The following is a 23,216-nucleotide window of genomic DNA, read 5'->3' as shown; positions in this document are numbered from 1 at the left end:
CAGAACCTTCATCATCTTTGTGGACCTGTGCCGGACGCACTCCTGTAAGTCCATGTCTCTCTTGCACTGGGGAGCCCAGAACTGCACACACCACCACAGATGGGGTCTCACCTGTGTCAAGTAGAGGGGAAGGATCCCGATCTGCTAGCAACACTCTTCCTCATGCAGCCCAGGATGCTGTTGGCCTTCTTTGCCACGAGGGTGCATTGCTGGCTCATGCTCAGCTTGCTGTCCACCAGGACCCCAAGGTCTTCTTTGCAAAAGTTGCTTTCCAGCCAATTGGCCTCCAGCCTGTACTGGTGCAGGGGCTTACCCTCAGATATCCCCGGATGCAGCACTTTGCATTTCCCTGTGTTGAATTTGATGAGACTCCTCTCTGTCCAGCCTGTCAAGGTCCCTCTTCAGTGGCAACACAACCCTCTGGTTCATCAGCCACTCCTCCCAGTTTTTTATCATCTACAAACTTGCCAAGGGTGCACGCTGCTGCATTATCCAGGTCATTAATGAAGATGTTGACCAGTATTGGCCCTGGCCCCAGTATTGACCCCTGGGATATAACACTTAGTGACTGGCCTCCAAGGACCTTGTACCACAACCCTCTGGGCCTGGCCATTCAGACAATTTTTAATCCACTTCACTGCCCATTTATCTAAGCCATACCCTGTCAGCTTGTCTATGAAGATTCTATGAGAGACCATAACCTTACTAAGATCAAGGTAAACAACATCCACCACTCTCCCCTTGACTACCAATCGAGTCACCTCATTATAGAAGGCAGTAAGGCTGGTCAAGCATGATTTCTCCTTTGTAAATCCATGCTGACTACTTCTGATCACCTTCTTGTTCTTCATGTGTTTGGAAATGCTTTCCAGGAGGATTTTCTTCATCACCTTCCCAGAGCCTGAGGTGAGGCTGACCAACCTGTAGTTCCCTGGATCTTCCTTCCTGCCCGTAGAGATGATATCAGCCTATTCAGAATGGCACACTTTCCTTCTGTACCTCTCAGGCTAGAGAGGATAGGGGATTGTCCTGGTTTCAGTTGAGATAGAGTTAATTTTCTTTATAGCGGCTGGTATGGGGCTATGTTTTGGATTTGTGCTGAAGACAGTGTTGATAATACAGAGATGTTTTAGTTGTTGCTGTACTAGTCAAGGACTTTTCAGCTTCCCGTGCTCTGCCAGGTGCAGAAGAAGCTGGGAGGGGACACAGCCAGGATAGTTGGTCCAAACTGACCAAAGGGCTATTCCATACCACATGACGTCATGCTCAGTATATAAAGCTGGGGAAGAAGAAGGAAGGGGGGACATTTGGAGTGATGGCGTTTGTCTTCCCAAGTAACCGTTACACGTGATGGAGCCCTGCTTTCCTGGAGATGGCTGAACACCTGCCTGCCCATGGGAAGGAGTGAATTAATTCCTTGTTTTGCTTTGCTTGCGTGCGCGACTTTTGCTTTCCCTATTAAACTCTTTTTATCTCAACCCTCGAGTTTTCTTGCTTTTGCTCTTCCGATTCTCTCCCCCATCCCACCAGGAGGGGAGTGAGCGAGCGGCTGCGTGGTGCTTAGTTGCTGGCTGGGGCTAAACCACAACAGGGAGGACTAGACACGAGTGATAAATTCTCTTTCCCTGTGCTATAAAATGCTACTTGAAGTGTTCCCTGGAAATGCTGTTCCTTTTTAAAAATCAGCTGTTTTCCTCCCTCTTTTTTCTTGTCCCTGTCAAAGAATAAACATCTAAAGTCCACTGGTCATTGATTACACTCAGTAAAAAACAAGGAAAATGTATACCAAGACTTCAAGGAAGTCAATCTTCCACTGCAGGAAAATTCAACACCTTCTTAAGGAAAGGAGAGGAATGCCTTTGCATTATGAAGAGATTATATATAGGAGGAAGGTCCAACTTCCAATTACTCCCAGGGAAAATGCACACTGGAGAAAAGCCATTAGGCCCAGATGCCATTGTACTCCTCATTTCAGATGGTTTGGATTCCACCTAACTCCCTGCACTTGCTCTTGGCTGGCTGTAGTCCTGCAGGTGCAATTAGTTTACAGAGAAAGCTTGGCTCCAAACATCCTAGCTTCACAGGAGTGGACTGGGCATGATGCTCAGACCAAGAGCAAGCCAGCAACACAATCCTCAGCCTCTCTGGTGGCTAGATCCTCCTACGGTTTCCAGTCCTGTTGCCAGTCACATGGGCCACTGTGAAACTGCCCAAGAGCTGTCTGCATCTCAGGACTAATAGGCTGGACTCCCCTTCCAGCCAATAAGACAATCGTGCTAGAGTGTACCAGCAAAGATGGAAGAACCTGGACCAAGCCAGCAAGTTCAAAGCAGCCTACTAGAGAATCACCTGCTCTAAGGAATGGGCAGGCAGAAGAGATTACAGATACAATTTTTCTCACTAGTGCCCTGAGGGTAATGAAGGAACCATAACATAAGAAAGGACTTGTTTTGCCCTCCATGTACCCATAGGCCAGCTGGCACCACTAAGCATTTTCTGATCATGTGGTAGAAGACTGTAGTTGTCTGACCACAGAACAATTTTATAACCCAAGAATCAATCTGTGCAAGTGCTTTGTATGATCTTTTTCTACTGTCCTGCTTTAATGGATGTAATAAATAAAGCTCTGGCTTTATTACCAATACTTAATTCTTTTGCAACATTTGGAGAGAACTACATTTTCCTCAGACACGGCTACCTGCACAAACATAAATCCAGCACGATCTCCAATATTGACAACAACCTACTCTAAAGGAAAGCCTAATGTTCTGGCATTAGAGATACATTTCCACAGACAAACACTGACACAACGAGGGAAGAATTGAATGTCACTGGCTCTTCAATTCTGACCCCAGTTTTGTAACCATCTTACTGTCTGAACTTCAGTAAATCATGTATTTCGCTACGTCAGCTCCCCCATTTGCCAAATGAGGGCTAAGAAAGACTTCACATGCATTGTGCTGAAGTTTTTCACCTTCAAAACACTTTAGACATGTGAAGTAAGGCAAAAATGTTGAGCACTGCTAAAACACCTCTAGGTCAAGATGACTGTTTTCCTTTATAGTATGAATGAGAATAGATGCCCACAAAAAAAAAAAAACCAAACCCAAACCCACAGCCCTTCCCCCCCAAAAAGCCCAAACTAACAATCAACAGATCACAGATGTAACAGACAAGCATGCATGAAATATGTGTGGGAATGACCCTGAAACATCTGAGGAGGAAGCCACAGAACAAGTAAAACAGTAGGAAAAGGTTGGTCTTTTGGGGGTGGCTTTTTGGTTGATTTGTTGCCATTACACCACACAAGATAAATAAAAATGAGAGTCCCAGCTCACTATAAAATGGGAATTGGTATTTATTTCCTGACTGTCACTTATTTACTTACAGTAGGCTTTGATATCATGTGTTGCAAAACAACCACCATGCACGAGACATTGCAAATAAACTGTTTTCTAACTGGAAGGGCAATCTTTAATGCTAAGGCTACTATTCATCTTCTTGACCACTCCTGACTGTTCTGTACCACACATTATCACTTGCCTGTATCTAGCTGTTCTTTCACAATTCTATTAATGACTGCAAAGTAAGGGTTATCCTTTCCCACTGTGCCTGTACAACACCCCATACAGTGGTGATGTACTGGCTGTGCCTAGGATAGACTTAACTGCCTTCGCAGCAGCTCGTATGGCACTGTGCTTTGCATATGTGGTTAGAACAGTGTTGATAACACATCAATCTTTTGCCTGCTGATGAACAGTGCTTGCACAGCAGCAAGGCCTTCTTTCTCTCTTCTCCCTCCCGTCACCCTAAAGCAAGTAGGCTTGCAAGTGGGCAAGACGTTGGGAAGGTACACAGCCAGGACAGGTGACTCCAACTGACCAAAGGGATATTCCAGACCATATGATGTCTTGTTCAGCAATAAAAGCTCAAGAAAAGGAGGTATAAGGGGAAACGTTCATGGTTATGGCATTTGTCTTCCCAAGCAACCTTTACACGTGCTGAGGTCCTGCTTTCCAGGAAGTGGCTAAACATCTGCCTGCTGATGGGGAGTAGTGAATGAATTCCTCCTTTTGCTTTGCTTGCATGTGCAGCTTTTGCTTTCCTTATAAAACTGTCATTATCTCGATCCATGGGTCTTTTTGCCTTCCTTCTATTTTCTTCCCATCCTGCAGGAGAGGGGAGTGAGTGAGAGGCAGGGGGGATGTTTGGCTGCTGCTGGGGTTAACCCACTGCAGGTGGCCTACTCCTTGCCTGGGACTTCTAGCTGCTACAGCAGTACAAAGAACAATATTAAAAACTTTCATTGAAGAAAGGAACTGAACGTGGTTTTGCAAATCCCAAGATCATACACTGAACTGACAGGCTGAAACTGCTGTCTTGCTGTGTAACTTTTAACTATGGATAATAATTTTCTTTTTCTATATAGAAATAAGATGTGAAATGCCAACTAAACTGCAGGGAGGAAAGATAACGTTGATAAGAAGCAAAATTGCCTCAAGGTGCCCAGTTCTAGAGAAACACTATAACTCTTATCTCAAAGAATTACCGTAATACTGTGACACACACATTGTCATGTGTAATCCACCCAGCACTGCATTATCTTCTCATTGAATTATTTTGCCATACAATGTACAACCACATTCTTGCTTTTCTCAGAATATTTTTTCTTGACTGTACTCCCCTCTGCTACACTATCCCATAAGAAGTTGTACTATGACTTTTTGTCTCCAGTGTTTCCTTTCCTTTTTTCCTGCTCTTTATTCCCCTTTCCTCTTCTTTCCCTACATTACACTCCATATTTACTCTCCTTTATATCTCTCATTCTGTCCCATCCAAATTTCCCTCTAGACATGCGAACGCATCATAATTCCCTCTTTTAACATTTCTTAGCTATCTTCCCCACTCCTTTGCATCAAGACATGCATTGCAATTAGCTAACTAAAAATTAGCACCATTCAGGGGAAAAAGGTCAGAGGACAGGATTCAGCACAGTACTACACCTGTACAAAGACTGTAGGCAGCAGCTCTGGTTTACCAGTCTCCAGTTGGTAGCTGGCAATACCTGAAGGTGCTTTTCCTTTCCATCCTTCTCTGACAATTTAACCCTCTAGAAGACAGAAATAGCTTTTTTTTTTGACCCTGGAAGCTGTAAAACAGCATTGAGAGGACAGCTTCTCCATTGCACTTGCTGGAGCACTGATGAACCTTTGCACTGCTTTAACATCCCTCCTCCTAAATCTGAAACGAGGAGGATCCCGAGAACTATCCATGAAATTGATAAAAACTGGTTCATTTCCACTCTCTTAAAACTTACCCAAGTTCTAGTGCAAGCAATAGTACAGAAACTGTCTACAGATTTGGAGCAAGGGACAGCACTGACTCATATCCAGTTTTATCACAGCCTTTCTAAAAAAATCTATAATAAGAGCTAAATGCTTTTTGTATTTGAACAAAAAAAAGTCAAAGTTTCCAGCTTGTGACACCAGCCAAGATAGTAAGTGGAATTTTCCATCCCTAAGCGAGCCAATCAGGATAACCATGTCCTGGAGAAATGTCGTTGACTGCAGCTGTATGTTTCCGAATGTTACACCTCAACACAGTGAAGCAACACCCATATATTATTAAGTACATATTTCTGGACAGAATAAAACAATTTTTTTTAACAGCTTCCCAAAACAGAAAGATGAGCAAAGAGCAGGCCAAGATTACAATTGTAGTTCATGCAAGACTGGTTCAGCTAATTTAAGCAACAATGTTGACTGTTGCTGTAATCGAGATTTTCTTCTTCCACAGCAGCATTGGAAATGTGAGCTGTAACGGCCAAAGCCCTACTAGAAAAAGAAGATAAAAAAACCAGTCCATTTAAAACTTCACTAATGACAGATGAAATCAGCTGCCCTCAAGTGCATGGTTCTGTGAAGCAGTCAGTCTTTGGTTGCACAATGATCTCTCAGCCCCTGCGTCTGGGCAGATTTCCTCCTTGTCTGGCTGCTTTGCTAAAATAAGGAGGCTGCCTGGCCTCTGATAAGTGACTTCACTTGTGCACCCCTATCCACAGGCTATTTATTGAAGATAAAAATGGTGGGAGGGTGAGAAAAGGTGAAATAATCTTATTCAGACCCCCTACAACTCAGATAAGAGGACAATCCTAAGTACAAGCAAGTGGTATTCTTTAGCTATTAATAAGAAGTTATCTATCTGCTCAGGCACAGGCCTCAGTGGTAGGAAAGAATGTGGGGTAATCACAGAACCAGCATATGAATGACGTTATTAAAGAGCCCTTGTTACAGGGTGTTAACCATGATCATTAAAAAGGCAATTCTTTATAATGACTAGCTACAATTAAGTCCTGCCTACCACTGATCACAGTGTATGCAATACTTCAATCCCACCACTGCCATCTAGCTCCCTGCCTCAATCTCCACAGCTGCCTGCACCACCACTGCACCACGCTGAAAGACACCATACAATCCTGTACATTATTAACTGAAAGCTGAGGACTTTACAGTTATATGGCAAAGAATATGCTATATTCTCATCAGGCAGTGAATTAATTAAAAAAACCAAACCACAATACAAGTTTGTTACCAACAACAGCCTCATAATTTTATTTCTTTTCTCTCCAATCCAATATTAACAGATTTGTTTTAAAAATCAACTTAAATTTAAAGCATTTCAACTGTAAAAGCATTATCAGTAAGTTTTTCCAATCTACATAAAAGATGCACACACAACACTCAAAATACTGCAGCAATGTAAGTGATAATTGAGAAACATTGCACAAGTGCCATATTCAAGTCACAAACAATTCCCAAAACACATAAAACTCATTGCAAAACAGTTTCAATGGCACAGCTGACTGTTACTATGTCTGCTAAGGATAGGAACAGAATTTTAAATACAGCAAATGCCCTAGCAGGGTTTTAACTCTGGGAAACACAGCTGCTTTCCCTCTAACTCTCAGAGAGGTGCTTATATCTTTCTAGACACCTGCAATGACTGAAGGTACTACTCTGGACAAAGCCAGGAGAGCCCTATACTTTGCGAGCACGTAGCTTGTCCATCTATTAATAAGCAACCACTTCTCTGTGCAGGCAACAGCCCCCATGTAACAGCTAGCCTGCCACCCACTCCAGTGGTCTCTCCCATCTCAAATCAAGTCATAATCCCCAAATCATAGATGAACCTGCTGCTTCAGGTAAGAGCAGGGGCACATCCTCTATAATTGGTTTTCTCTGCAGTTGCACAGGTACAATCACTGGCTCAGCCTGTGCTCTCTGCCCTCCTCCCAGGTAAGGTACTGGCTGTGGTGCTCGTTGGGAACCTGTGTCCACACCACCAAGCCAATTGCCCATGTAGAAGAATACAACCTGCTTGCTGCAAAAATCATGCATGCATGTGGCTCCTGCTGTAATTCACTCCACTGTAGAAGACCATCTATCTTGCATGGTAGGGAGAATCCCTGTATCACAACTCAGAAGATTATAGGAAGTAAAAAAACACTGTAAGAGACTTGAATCTCCAGAGTCCTCTAGTAAAAAGTGGAGGATCTGGTGATAGCAACCAAAAATGTAGGGATTAATATAACCAAAACTCTGCAGATTTAGAAATTGCACAGCAAGCTGTGATTGTTACTTCTCTTCTCTGCAAGGCAAGCAGTTCCAACATCTAGATCCTCCTGGAGAGCCATGTTAACTATTCTCTCAGTCTGGTAAACCTGAGTGTCAGACAAAATGACAGGAGAAGACAGTCCATAGTGTGGGTAGGTTTGTGTAAACGGAGGAAGACTGCCTCAAGTACACAAGGTGCTTCTGAGGCAAGAAAAAGAAAAAGACTGGGAGGAGAAGAGAACTGTAGGCCAACAAAAGTAGGTTTGGTAGAACCTAAGAATTAAGAGGTTTGAGCTGTCTTAAGGAATGACAGAAAAGTGGCTCTTGATGGCAGAAAGGAATCCAACAATGATGTACAGGAATATACATGCTCATGGAGGTACAAAGACACCTAAGGTATGCAAACATTGCTGGAGAACGTTGTCCTTTGAGGCTGTTGCTGCAAAAGCAGCAACACAGTTCACCAACCCTGGGTCTGGAGAGGGAGCCCTCCTTGGGGGCAGGAGATTGCCCACCTCACCTGCCATACTTCCTTTTAGCTGGGAAGAAGAGCTCCTTGTAGGAGCAAGGCACCTCTGAAACCACTGCTCTGAACCATTCTTAGATAAATTGTTTGGGTTGTTTGTATTGTTTGCCCTTTAAATGTCAGTAACATATTGTCAGTAACATACAATATAGAAAGAGCTTAATCCTTATTTGTGAGCTATACAGCTCTTCTAGATAAAGTTCATGGTTGTCTAAAAATGGATTTACCAACCATGCATGGCAATACCACCTACAGAGAAGGAGCCCACGTTGGCTGACCAGCCAAGCCTGGCTCAGACTGGCTGGCTGCTTGAAGCCCAGGGTACACAGTGTTTATTATTAACAAACACCCACAAACTCTGCACAGCAAGCTGCAAAGTTTCCCCCTCGACCTGGATATCCAATACACACAGCTACTTAAAACTCAAATAGGAACATATAACACAAAACCAGTACCTCATGGCAACAATCATTCTAGTAACCTATCAAACTAGATGCACAAAAAATAAAAAGCATATGCAATCTCATCTTCCTGAAAGTTGTTACTGAGATAAGGAATACGTTGTGAACCACTCTGTGAAGTCTCAGTGCCTAGGCCCGGTAACCCTCAGCAAGCAACCTGTTCATCACTCGCCCTTACAGATGCTGCTCACAACACAACCCCTTCTCATTGTCTGAGGCATTTATTGCTTGACTGATTCAAATCTTCAGTTAACACCTGCCGTACCTCTCCCTGCCCCAGAGAACACCACACTGACATCTGGCAGTCACACAGACAGCAGTTAAAAAGTTCGTATCTGTCATCTCCAGCAAAGGCTTTGTTAGCCCTGGCAACAGAGCCTTGAGCAAGGTCTCCTCGAATAAGAGGACTTGTTTACATCTCCAAAGCCCACGTTTTTAGCTGTGCTGGCACATCATAATTTTTATCAGGAAAAAACAGGTGAGAGTTCCCGAAAATGCTAACATCATGACAATTGCTAGACCAACCGGCATCATCACAACCTGGCTGCTGGATCAGACTGGGCCTTAGCACACAAAAGAATGACCTTTCCTAAGTGCAAACACTTGATGCTTGGCAAAGTGCCAGAGAAGTGAAGGGCGATGAATGAGGAAGAAAAATGAGAATAGATGAGATTCCCCAGCGGCACTGTCGCAGCTGACAGCTTTCAGTGACTGCCTGGAGACTGGCAGGACTCTCAAACACGCTGGGACAGCACTCCCGTGTCTACTAGGAAGCTTCACTCAAGCAATCTACAAAAGGCTCGATTAGCCAGAAGGTGACAAGCAGCAACTGGGAACTGTGTTTTTCCCAAACAGATGAGAGAGCTCTTGAAGTGGCCTTCCCACTGCATGATTACAGACTTGCAGGAAAGTATGCTAAGTCATTCTGTAGTTCTGCAGCTGCTGCTGGTCACCTCAGGTTCACAGCATACTTTTCTCCCAGCAGTCAGTACTTGTTTCTTGAACTCACTAATGGTGTTTTTTTTAAAAAACCAACAAACCACCAAAAACATTCTAAGAAAATTCCCCCTTGAAACAGCTTCTCAATCTTGTCATCATCGCATTTCCATTTTCCTTAAGGGAAGCTGTGAGCAAGAGAGGAAGCCATAAGCGTTGCAGCTGCTGCTGTTGTTGCAAGAACAGCAGCCAAATTTGCTTTGGCTTTGAAAGCTGCAGTCACCTAGCTTTGACCAGTCAGACGCACCTGTACTTGCCATTACATTCATCAAATTAGCAGCATCGCAGAGCAGGGAGTTGTTTCAGCCGTGATAATCCCTTAAGAATCTGAGTCACACAAAAAAGAGGAAGCTCACAGGTGGGTGAAAGGAAATCACAGTAATTTTAGAGTTTGATCTCTGTGTACAGAAAGTAGCAATTTCTGGCTGCTGTATACTTTACATCTCACCACAAAATAGGAGGACAAGGCCACAGCACACATGACGTGACAATAGCGCAAAGGAGACAACTCCGCCACAGTACTGAGCGAATACCTCACAAGGACTCCCCAGGGAGGGGAACAGAGGAAACACTTACTCATAGTAAGCAAACACTGTCTGGCTTTGGGCGACAATACTGCATTACCCTGGTAATGCAGAGCAGGTACCTAACAGAGCCTTATGGTCAGCTATACTGCCCTTACTGAGCAATGGCCATGGCTTTATTGGATCACAATGAGACACAACAAATTGTTCCAGTATCTACAGCCCTAGAACCCACTGAAGGATGCTTGGCAAGATGTTCTTTATCATTTATAGGCTCCAAGCAGATGGAGACTGCACTTGGAAAGAACTGATACCCTGGTTTCTGTTTCTCTGTGGCAGAAGAGGACGTTCAAAGGGACACCATCTCCAAAGAAAGTGAAGACAGGGAATACACTACACTTGCAAGTCTTAAAGGGAAGTCACAGAGCAGTAAGAATCCATGCTTTTCACCACATCTTATTATCCACAGACACCATGCACACCTGATTAAGATTTTTAAATGGCATTTGCAAATTAACTTCCTGTAAAACAAATGTGCCAGGAAACCACTGCCAATACTTCACCTGCTCTTTCAAGCATACTAAACACATCTCAGGTGATGTGGTAAATTTCTAGGCTTCATTTCCTTTTTTTTGTTTGTTTCAGAAAGTGTATTTGCTAACCCTTGTTCAATTGCCTCTATACAAAGAGCACAATATGCATTCAGGTTGCTAACGAATGTATTGCAACAAATCCTAATGGATGGGTCAAATGAGCAATGAAAGGTAGCTCCAACTTTGTTCTTTTAGAAAGCCTCTTTTAGGATACAAATAAAATATTCACTGACACGTTCAGAACAGAGATTCCCTAGTGTTTAACAATGACTATAGTTGTCTTTTTACAAAATGTACTGGAGTTGATTTTTTAGCCTTCTAGAGCAGTTTCAACATCAGAAAAGTTACTGGTTTCTTTTTTACTGAAAGAGATAGCAATTAAAATAGATGGTACCAAACCTTCCCCTACCCAAGAGAAAAAGGACTACATTCTCAGCTTGTGGTTTGAAGCACATGGAAGCACTTCAGGCTTATGTAGTTCCTGCCCTTATAAGCCAGACACTTGCTCTTGCTGACAGTAGTCTCTATGGCTGCACTGTTCTCTAAAACTTCTTACGGTAAAAAAGAAAACCAAACCAGGGCTGAAGTAAAGCTACATCAGTTCCCTGGTTTGGTTTACTGTGTAACCTTGTGAACAGCTGCGTCACTGCAGCTGAGAATGGCTGCGTGGAGGTGAGACAGAAAGGGAAAATTCCTTAAACTGGTGTTGCTTGTGAAGTTTTGTCTCATCAAATAAAACCATGTCAGCCTACCAACAAGCACTCCTTGGTTAACACACAGAGAATGCACTGTTTGCTCCCAGCTCTTACGCAAATACCTGGGCAGAAATTGTAAAATGGCCACCCAGAGCAGAGGCATGGAAAAAAGACAACTGGCCAAGCCAACCAGTTTCAGTCATCTCAGAGTAGCAATAACAGGAATTCCCAGACCTATTGGTTTTAATTACTAGGCTTGGACATTCCTCACTCAAGTGCTCCTGCTTTGGAGCCATCCAAGATAATTTTTTTCTCTCTTTCCTCAGCATGCCAAGCAAGGTCCTTTTACTGCAGCTTCTAGCAGAACAACAAAAATAATTAGCAGCTACAACACACAACTCTGACCTTGGCCTGAAAATAACTTTGCTGCTAAAAAAACATGTCCCATTTCTTACTGCTTAGGCAGTAGTTTATCACATAGTTGCAGACTGAAGACACCTGCACATTCTTGGGGTGGTTTTCCTCAATTATTATTTTCTTTGCAAACATGAAATGCCTCCTGCATGCCTCAAAATAAGACTTTTCGTATAATATGTCATGACATCACTGATAGCGATTACAGCATTATTTTTCATGTTTTCTGTTATCAGCCAGATGAAAAGTCAAGCAGAACACAAAGCTGTTTGAATCTAAGCTTTGTAGGGTAGCATCCAGCAACTTCCACCAAGCTTGTTACTTCTGGCCATTATTTTCCTTTGGAAGAACTATAGACAGAGGGATAGTAGGGGAAAGTTGCAAGTGCAGTCTACACAGGACCCAGAGAGGGGCTTACAGTTTCAGCATCTCTGCATATCACCAGAATCCCTCTCTTCTGACTGAGCAGCATTATTACCATATAGGCAAAATCATACGTCACTGATGTGCTGCTGCAAAGAATTAGATGTTTTACTTCAATCACCTCCACGGACAGAAAGACATTTCAGGCTCAAGATCAAGTTAGAAGATTGAGTAGCTCTCAAATCATTCCAAGCTTCATTTGCTTTTGTGAATTTCCTTTTCCTGTATCAATAGTTTTGATTAGGAATTGTTTTCTTCCACTAACAGATTTTGCTTTCTTTTCATATTTTAACTTATTCTGAATTTAGCTCCCCAGTAAATTTGTCTGATATCATCCAACACATTCAGAAATTGATCTTGGCTCTAGCAACCTAACTACCAGCATTTTCTAGCTTTCAGTGTTAGATGTATTAATATTCTCTTGAATACTATTATTCAACTGTATGTTAGTATGCAAATAACCCAGAGAGGTTTCAGCACACTTCAGAGTTACTCAGAATTACACACTGTCTTGTTGGCCATTCATTTATCAAGTGTGTAATTGCTTTTGTCAAGATATACTTTGGGAATTAAATAGATGCTCAGCAGAAAAGCTTTAACTATTGCTTTAGTGTTTTTAACAAGTTAAAATGATGTTAAGTCAACTTTTATTGAGTTTATCCTTTTCTACCTTGCAATTGTTTGTAAATTTTTTTCTTCAGCCTTGAGAAGATAATTTTGATTTTCTTCTTTTCTGTCTGGTGAAACTGCTCTTCTTTCCTGGTTTATATGGAGCTGAAAGAATCAGCACTGTTTTTAACTTAAAACACCCTGTGTTCTGAGGCTGTACTTAGTGCGTCAGAACTATTGTCTGCTCTGCAACAGCAGTGTTACTGTGGGAACAATCACCTTCAGTCTGAACTGTGGTCAAAGTTAGCTTGGCCCAACCTGAAGGAGGTGAAAGAGAGGCAAAAAAGGCCATGGGCCACCTCTGCACTTTTCAAGAGTCCAGAAACAAGGAACAGTCCAAGAGCAGTTTGAGAAGCCCAAGAGACCTACACAAGCATGTGCTGTGCCATGATGGCTCTCCTTCTACATGTGAGCTCTCAACACTTCTTTTCTCTCTTCAGTCTGTACTGGTTACCCTCTTGCAAATCTCTGCATCAGACACTTTGGACAGGTGATACAATCACAGCCATTCCTACCAGCCAACTGCCTAAGATGGTGGAATACCTATATAGGCTCCACTGTCAAACATGGCCTGTGCTGAAAGCAGGACCTGGTCCAATACAGTGTCTGTGGCATCCTCCAGACTTCAGTTGTAAAAAATATAAAAGGCACATAAGGGCTCCACAAGAAATTCAGCTGAATCAAACTTGTTTCAATCTATGAACACTGCCACTTGAGCCACCCTGGTGACAATACAGATGCAAATTCATAGCACTTTCTCTAATGGCACAGAATGCCTCAAAAGGCTTCCAAGAGCCCATCTACTGAGAACTCGCCAAGCTAAGTAACATAGGTTCCTAGAAAGTCTTACAATAAAACAAGCCAGCAGTAGCATGGACACAGAGTAAACATGCTTCAAACAAATCAGCACAGTTAGTGTGGCATGCTGAAGATTGCCACGTGTGTCGATTTTGCCAAGCTGGCTAAAATTCAAGTTATTTAGCTTCTCTGGTATAAGTGTATTGTGCACACTGATACACACCTGTTCACACACCTACTTAGTACACTACTGCTACAGAACCAAGGTGGCCACAATGGGATCCTGCATGTATCCCCATGAATATAAGAGATCTTGGCAAAACTGCAAATACAAAGAAAAAAAAAAAGAAAAGAAAAAGAAAAAGCTATAGTAATCACCATCAAGTTACACCAGCTGAAGTAGGTCAGATGTTGAAGATACTGCATAACTTCCTGTTAAAACCAGAGTGTCAATTCAGAGTGGTTTTTGAAAATGGAGCCTCTACTAACATTAGTAATACCCACGCATGAAAAACAGCTTTCAAACTGTCACATTGCCATGTGAAATACACAAGTCACAGAACTATGTTTTCTCCTCCATTTTATTTTAAAAATATTTACAGACCATTTCCTAAGAATTAGAAAGCCAGACACTCAATGCATAAAATGCATTATCTTTTCAAAGCTATAATCGTTCTGCAAGGTTAAAGAAATTATCTAGCAAAAAAGTAAAGGAATCTTGCCTGTAGGCTTACAGGCAAGAAACACATGTGTTACTTCCTGATTTCATTCTATGCTAGACACCACAGCACCCAGAATTTGAAGAGAGAGCACTGGCAACATTTAGACATTAACAACAATTCAGTAACATCAGACTGCTGCACAAGCTCTTCATCTTGTCCAAGATGGCCGAGTTTTAGTCCTTGTGTTATGATCTTTCTTACAGAAGAACAGCTGTCACATTATCTTCTATTTCCTTCGTATAATTTCCATAGCATATTGTTGTCATCTATTAGAATTATTTCATGCACATATACATAAAATCAAAATTTTTTTTAGCATGCAAGCACTGCAGACAGCCATTAACATTACAGTAAATGATGAAATGTTTCTTTCTTGTTCTCTCTCATATCGTTTCCTTCTTGGTAAAAGGGATTGAGGAAGAAAGAGAAAACAGAAACAGTAATGTTCCCTCTTCATAACCACAACCATTCAGAGGCCCAGTACGCAATTTAGTGTGGTGTACGTCTAACCCAAAAGACCTTACCTTTGTCCTCTGCCAGCATAATGGTTCTCCTTCTTAGTAAGACTGCAGTCCCACCAGCTACATTAACACTAATGCAGGAATGTTTATAGACTTAGCATAAAGAGTTCTTTTCAAAGAAAGACACTGCAAACACTTCTTACTAGAAGAACTGAATGCTAATACAAATGGACCCATGGATATATTGGAAATACTGTCTGAGATGAGAAAAAGGAGAGCTGCAAAAATATTTAGCTGTCCATATTTTATTGGGTGCAGGAGTTAATCTAGAACTAACTTATCCTGGTTATTTCTTCACACTGCAGCACAAACATTTAGTTTTCTTTGGGAATTATTTGAGAAGACGACACTATCGTGATACCATATTAAAAGAAGTTAATTTGCCCAAAGTTGCTTGGATACCTGAGGTAACTTCTACTGATGTTATTTACAGGCAAGCTGGAAAGCAGAAAAATGTAAGAAGGTGAAGCTGAAAGAGTGCTAAGGGGAACTAATTTACATTATTTCAACTTCTGTTAAAGTCACTGCAGAAAGCCACTAGCCTAAATTCTGATAAATTTTATATTGAACAGCATTGACAAAATATTGCTTTATGTAAAGTATTACATAAAATTACAGATTTACATGCATTACATAAAAATATGTAAAGCATACACACACACTTCATATGTGCACCAAACCCTGAAATTTCAGCACAAAGCAGCATGCATGTGCTAGCTGTAAGATTCACACTTCATAGCTGTAGTGACACCACAGCAGGATCGAGAGCAGAGATGACTAGGTATTTCTAGTCCATAAGAGGAACTGTTCTTTCCACAGTGGTGAAAGCAAAAGGATAACTAGACTTTTAGCTAATCAACAAAGCACAAGTCTACCGTTTTAGGACTACAGGTTCATTTGCAATGTAGACACATACTCAAAAGAATGTCATTTGTCTCCTGAAAAGATACTCCACGCGATGGTTTGGGAACAACCCAAGTGAAGAGAAGGCAGCAGACAACTGTTTGTATTCCTACCGATCAGAATTCATAGAGAGGGACAACTCTGAGGTCTCACGAGCACAGTACAAATGCTCAGCAGGTGCAGGTAGCCATGCCCGGTCACATTCAATTACGTCTCTTGCTACCAAGGCTCATTTCTAGGGGCAGCTGATGGCTATTAATGAACTGGAAGAAACTGGGCGGCTCATTAAAGAGAAACTTTAGGATTTGATATTACTCCACAGTAACCTAGAACAAAATCATTCCTAACTTCTAATGTCAATTTAGGACCCTGGATGCTAATAACTTACACAAGATGAAAAAAATGACTAGACAAATAAAGGCAGAGGGAAAAAAAAACAGGCACTGGGGTTTATAAAAAATGAAGGCAACAACTCCAGCATAAAACGTTGTTGAGGTACAAGTTTTTGCAGGATGAGAATGTATGCGAGGAGGTATCACTACATGTCGTCTTCCATGCTCTTTCCTAGCTGTCATTCACTGCCATTACTGGAATTAAGCTGACAAATCACTCCACTGACAATTATGTACCACAGAAATAAGAAAGAGCTTATCCATCTGTTAATCGTCTCCGCATCTGGATGGAGCAAAATTTCCTGCAGTGAGTCAAGTTAAGGCATCAGCTCAAATCCTGGCAGCGCTCTGCTATCGATTGCTTTTGAATTTCTGCTTTTCAGCCATACATCTCCCAGAGCCCTCCCCAGGTCACTGGGTCACTGCCTGGAGGTCTCCAACAGACAGGGCATGGAGCCAGCTGGACTAGCAGTCCCAGCTGTGGTGCCCACCCTTACCAGCCCACTGTCGGCGCTGGCACTTGGCCCTGCTTTCTCCCAAAAACTTACCCATGCTAAGGAATGAGGTGGTCCACCGGAGCACGACGTGCCTTCGCATCACGGTGTTACCATTATTATTAATGGCAAACAGTTGTTAATACTAATCATTACCATTAGCTACCATTATCAAGATAGTATCATGCAGTACCTCGAGCAGGTAGCATTGCTCTAGGTTTATATACGCCCGTCTGAGCAGAAGGGCACGTTATTGGTGCCTTAGGAAAACGCAAAGGCAGCTTCTGACAGACCTTAACACTTCGCTTTGCCAGAGGAACCCGGACTCTTCTTCCTCCCACGAGCTGCGAGACCCGAGGAGTAAAATCGCAGCGGCCAAAATGGCAATGAGCTGCGACCCCCGCACCCCTCGACGACACTCTCCAGACCCGTCGCCAAGAGAAACAGACAGCAGGGGTGACTGCGGCGCCCGCGCGAGCCGAGGGTGCCAACGGCCCCAACGGTCCCAACGGCCGCCCCCCGCCCCGCTCGCCCCTTACCATCTGAGCCACCTTCAGCATGCCGGCGCAGGAGCGGAAATAGGCGCCGTCCATGAGCTCCGCGTCCGAGCCCGCTGACGAGGAAGCGGTGGCGGCCGGTGGGGCCGCGGGCCCCCCGCTGCTCACCCCGGTACGGATCACTCGCGCCCCGTGAGACATGGCTCCCTCCCGCGCTCCCCTCGCCGCCGCCCGGTCCGGGACAGGGGGACGGGACGGTACAGGACGGGACGGGGCGGGACGGCGAGGGGCTGGCGGCGGCGCCCCGGGGCTGCCAGGGGCCGGGCGGAGCGCGGCGCCTCCCCGCCCGCCCTCGCTCCCCGGGCTGGCGCGGGCGCGGGGCGGGGGCCACGGAGGGGGCGGGCGAGGAGAAACCGCGGGGGTTTTCCGCGGGGGAGACGCTGCCGCACCCGCGCGGGGAGAAGAGCGGGGAGGCGGAGGAGAAGCCGGGCCCGGGACGAAGCCCGGCAGCTGGGCGCAGTAGCCCCGCTCGGGCAGGCAAAGGGTGGCCGTGCCGCGACTCCGACCCGGCACTCCCACAGCACCTTTCCGGACCGGCAGCCGCAGCAGGACGCCCGGCCGTCCCCCTTTTGCAGCTGGGTTACACGAAAATGGAGGCCGAAGCGGACGTTTCCAAGCAGGGAGAGGGACGCCTCGCTCCCTTGTGGGGTCCCGGGAGGGGAGCTCCGCGCTGAACCGGCCACCGCAGCGGTTAGCAGTTTTACTCGAACGGTAAAAGACCCCTCGGCGTGTCAAAGTTTGCCAGCGATGTTCCTGGAGGGGAGCTGCTCCGGTGCTTCGCAGTGGAGGTACAGCTGCAAACAGCGTCTTCCCACACAACGTTTATTCCTCACCAAAAAACCCCAAACTTTCTGATTCATGATCTCATAAAACATTTGCATTACATGGGCAGCAACAGGCAAAACTGTAATGACTGCCCAAATGTCTCAACCCCACTGTTTGAATTACATCATGCAGGGATACTGACAAAACTCAGCAAAGGAAGCTATATATTTCCTCAAGTTTAAAAATACCTTGTTTCTCCTTCTGACAAGTCAGGGGATAGCAGGCCTCCAAGCTGAGGATATGCCCCTTTTATACCCATTGGAGTAGTAACCCCATCTTCTGCTGCACTGTTCTGCAGTTAGGATGCACATTCTGTTCATATTTAGTATTTAGTAGCTCTTTCAGCAACTAAAATTGTCTTAGGAGGGAAGACAGGTAAGTTCAGATGACCTCCAACACAAATAAGGGGCTTGTGTAAGTAATTTACATGAGCCAGACAGGCTTTGCCAGTGTGGGCAATGGTCTGTAACAGATTAAGCAGTACTTAGTTTTGGGCTTCTCTTAAGCCAGCTAGTAGATGCAATAGAAAATATTACCTGTCCCAATAAATTTTATCTCATTTCATTAGATATCAAAGCTACAATATTGCCAATCTACACAAGAGTAAGGTGCTAGCTGCTGAGAAAGAGTTTTTTTTTTTTTCCCCAAACAGCTGCTTTTTTTCCCTCTTCTCCTTTTTTCTCCACTTCTTACTGTTCAAGTTCAGAAGCATGCACAGTTATAGGGTTCTTGCAAGCCCTGTGGAGGGAGGTTCGAGTAGCTTCTGTACTTCCTATCAAGAAAAATGTTTTTTTTACCCACTGATTCAGCTTCTTTAGTTCTTCTTTTGAAAGTGTGTATATGACTGGGGCCCTGCTGATCTGAGTTTAGCCCAATGAAATAGAAATACCTTGAAATTAAATACAAGTAGCATAACAGTCATTTTCTACTCAGAAATACAGGCATCTTCTGTAAACCACTGGCACAGACAGTCCAAAACACTACTGAATTTGAAGTTTTTATTACAGTTCTCATGCTATTTACTTCATCTTGTTAAGTGCATCATGTACGATGACGATAAGAGGTACTGACAGCACCTTAACAAATGAACTTGACCTTGATACACATCAAGTATCCTTATGTATGTGGGTGACTTAGATTTTCTGAGAGACTGTCTGAAACAAGTTATTTATAATGTCAAATACCTTCATTTTGCAAGTTGATTAGCATTTTGTTTATTCTTCTAAATATCTGTATTAAGAATTTCACTAATTATTTCATCACTTACAGTTGTTCTTTTAAATAAGGTTTCTTTCAATCTTATGAACACTAAGCAATGCCTGCAGCCACAAATCTTGTTTTAATTCTTATACGATAAACCACAGCTAGCTTATCTTCTTTATCAATATTAGAATATACAAAGGCGTAAGTCATAGTTTGCAAATCAGTATTTAAGACTAATGTGCTGGAAGAAACAGATAACCTTTTGGGTGCTTATGCCTTTCTTCAGGCCTGAAACAGGAGGAGCAAACGTCCAAAGTAATTCTCAGCTTGTAAAGATTCCTCCAATTTTAACTAGATACTCAGAACACTTGAAGGACAGGCAGTTCATACCTGGGGAACAGCTGAGAAATGAGACAGATGAGAAAGAACATGGGAAGTAAGATAATTATCTTTCTAAAAGGAAAGAGCAAGGCCGGTAAGTTATGGTTTGTGGAAAAAAACAAGGCCAAGCATAAAACAAATTTCTGCCTCGTACATATTTTTTAAAATTTGGAATTAAGGATTCAACTCACAGTTTTGCCTTTGGAAGACATTACACACATCTCCCCTTGAGGATCAGCACTGATCAGCACTCAGAAAGGTGGTAGATATTTTGCCAGCATCATTCCTTGTCTGGTAATAGTGTGGTTTTGTCCTTCATTAATGGACTTATTCTGACATGTAACACACCATTTCCATGACAGTTTTTGGTAAACTGGATGAAACATATTACTCCCTCTTACTACCTCTATCCACAAATGTTGTCTGTGTTATGACTTTAGACCAGACCGTCGCATTTATCACAAAAGCATGAAACATTTGTGCAAACATAGTCATATTCTTTGGACTTGAGAGGTACATCAAATATCATTTAAGAAACAATTTCTATTACTACGAAAGCATTTTTACTGATGAGAAATCACTGATGAGATTTTAATTCTGGCTATATTTCTAGCCACATTTTATCAGTTGACATTTGGATCATTTTTATGCCTTTGATTTTTTTCCAGCAATGGAAAAGAGCATATGGGATTTTAATGACACATTTATCTGTGTAGATAAAATGCATAGTTGGTAGCCCTTCTTCCTTCTCACAACTGGATAATTTTAGCAAGCAGCAGACAGCCTGACCTTTGTCGTACAGGCCAGATGCAATCTGCAGACAAATATAGGTTTTTAAATAATATCTTGGCTTCCCTTACACTGAAATCCCGTGACTCTGACAGATAATAAAGAACAAAACAATGTGATCAAGAACAGAATTAGCTGGCTGCTGATAAATCTTTGCTGCAGGGCACACACATAAGTAAGCATACACCATTTAGTTACAGGGAGAAATAAGGGTTTTTTAAGCAGTAAGGTTTCTCTACTACCATATATAATTGTCCAACTAAATTTTTGAAGACTGGAAGAGAATCCAAATCTTCTTAATCCAGGATTAAAAGATTTACCAGTAGTTTTAAATGAGGAAAACTTTAAATAATATCACAAAATAATCACAACCTTACACTCTCCACATAATTCCTGGAAAAAATTCCTTAGGTAATTTGTATTTGAAAGTCATTTTCAAAGGTATCTGTTTTGAAAGTCATAATCTTCTGTCATTCTTCTGCTTGACTCAAAGATATTTAAATGAGTGTTAAATTAAAAACTTCATTTGTTAAACCAGCAACTCACAGATGATGCCAGTAGACAGGAAAGGAGGGAGGAAATTCTTTGTTTCTAGCACTGACATCTTGACAATTCTTCTACAGATTTAATCTTGATACCATTTAATAGGATTTAGAAGCCCAAATTTTAATTAGGACAGATTAATTGCCTAATCTGAGAAGAAAATAAAAAAACACAGTCCCCTGAGAAACAAAATATATTACCTTCAGTAGGTGTTTTGTGATATTCTCAGTAGGTTAAACACTGAGCACTAAGGGACTGTTGTCTAGACTTATGCCTTGGAGCCTGCTGGATTTGAGAGACCTGTTAAGATAATGTGTTTCAGGCACAACATTCCTTCAGCAAGCTTCAGACCTACAGTAACAGGTTCCAAAAGCAATCTCATGATTGTGAGAAGCTGTTAGAATATGCAAAGTGACAGGATCATCAGAATTCTTAACAGTATATATTTTATTCTGAAAAAGAAATTAAAAAAGCAACCTTCTACTCCCAGTTTACAAAACATGCACGGTGGGGTCAATTATTTATTTATTTTTAAAGTTTTGGGTGGTTTTTTTCTGTACAATGTCACTTTTTATACATAATAATGAGACAGTATCAATCTTAGTTTTGATTTGTAGCATTCAGTATCAAAAGTATACCTGTAACATTTAAAAAGTTACATTTACAAAATTAGCACATTGTCTGAATAAGATTTATTAAAGCTTTAGTAATAACATCTATACAATGTCTAGAAAAATACCATGTTAATTTTAAAAGCAGTATGAATTTTTATTATACAGTACAAAGTCAGTGTTAGATGTCTCTAAAGACGATACTATATTATAAATAATCATTTTAATCTCAGCTTAAAATATATTGTGTCAATTTAAACAGAAATGCTCAAAAAGACCTCATCCCTCTTCCAAGCTTTTGTCAAAAGAGTATAATCCTCAAGACATTTTATACTACAGAATTTATTTTAACAAAATATTTACTGCAAAGTTCGTGATCGCCAAGATATAAAGCTAAAATACGTATTTCCAGCATAGCAGGAGGTAACCACGAAGGCAAAGAACTGTAGAGAGAGGAAGAAAAAAACCAACATATTAGGGAAAAAAAAAATATTTGAGAGCACTGTCATTTCTATTAAAAAAAATAGCTATGGGATTTGGAAAAAGGAGAAATAGCAGGCTGACTAAAATGGCACTCTCTCACCTCCTTGTACTTGTGTGGCCATCGCAGTCAACACCGTGTAAGTAAGCTTATATTATGCATAGAAAGATGGGGCTAGAAGCAGACAAAACATGGCATATTGCAACTCATATCTCCACATTATACTGTCTCAGTATGGACGTTATAGATTGGACTCCCACCAATCCTATACTAGCTGGTTGCAGCATCAATTGCTGGTAAGGACTGAGGGATAGTCCATGGGACAGTGTGAGCTCAAGCCAACACTCCTGCACTGCTGCTATGCTGCAGAAGTTGCGGACAGCCCACCTGTACCTCAGTATGGCCCACCATCAAAAGGCATCAAAATAGCTTGTTTACAGAGAAAACCTGGATTCAAATGCAGGCCCAGACATGTTCTCAAACAGCAGTACCGAGTAGGTTACCAATTCCAGAGGTTCTCTACTGATGAATAAAGGTATTCCTCAGTGCAAACAACAATGACAGCAACCACACTGAAATATCACTACTTTGTCAGAAACTGATTACAGAATAAGCCTTCTGTAGCAGGCTTGATTTATTTTATGTTTAAAGATTAAAACTACACAGCATCAGTGGTGTTGCTTCTGCAGTTCTTGCAGCATACGCACACAGAAACCAAAGAACAGCTGTGAACTATTTCAGTTGTACTGATAAAGTCCAATTCAGTGCCAGTGGTTAAGTTCCTGTTAATCACTGCATGTTGTTCAAAATAGACAATGTTCAAAATGGTCTTACGATAAGACCAGAATGTTTTGCGCTGGTAACTGAACCAAATAAAGCTGACACTGCAAACAGGATTAACACTGCTCTTCTTGGAGGTTAGCAGTGATAGGACAAGAGGGAACAAACACAAGTTACAAGAAGGGAAATTTCCATTAGATATTGGGGGGGGGGGGGGTGGGGGGGTGTCACAATGAGAGTAATCAAAGATGGCAACAGAGGTCCGGAGGTGTTGTGGAACAACCATCCTTGGAAACACTCAA

The 23,216-nt window shown here is 42.4% G+C and overlaps 2 protein-coding genes across 6 annotated transcripts in view; both read right to left on the bottom strand.

Annotated features, from left to right (window-relative positions):
* CMTM7 (CKLF like MARVEL transmembrane domain containing 7) overlaps positions 1-17,607 on the bottom strand; it is a 31,121-nt gene extending 13,514 nt beyond the window's left edge. Inside the window, exon 1 of one of the 2 annotated variants that reach the window (XM_075493208.1) lies at positions 17,284-17,607. In XM_075493208.1, the coding sequence (XP_075349323.1) occupies positions 17,284-17,442 (159 nt within the window). In that variant the 5' untranslated portion in view covers positions 17,443-17,607. The remainder of the gene's footprint in view (positions 1-17,283) is intronic. The other variant, XM_075493207.1, reaches the window with a different exon arrangement.
* Positions 17,608-21,558: 3,951 nt separating this feature from the next.
* The window catches only part of CMTM8 (CKLF like MARVEL transmembrane domain containing 8), a 37,634-nt gene continuing 35,976 nt past the window's right edge, over positions 21,559-23,216 (bottom strand). For all 4 annotated transcript variants that reach the window (XM_075495579.1, XM_075495581.1, XM_075495582.1 and 1 more), the window contains one exon: positions 21,559-22,096. In XM_075495579.1, coding sequence (XP_075351694.1) covers positions 22,013-22,096 — 84 coding nt within the window. In that variant the 3' untranslated portion in view covers positions 21,559-22,012. The remainder of the gene's footprint in view (positions 22,097-23,216) is intronic.

Source organism: Mycteria americana, chromosome 2, assembly GCF_035582795.1.
Source record: "Mycteria americana isolate JAX WOST 10 ecotype Jacksonville Zoo and Gardens chromosome 2, USCA_MyAme_1.0, whole genome shotgun sequence".
Classification (NCBI taxonomy): domain Eukaryota; kingdom Metazoa; phylum Chordata; class Aves; order Ciconiiformes; family Ciconiidae; genus Mycteria; species Mycteria americana.
This window is presented reverse-complemented; position numbering and strand designations above follow the sequence as displayed.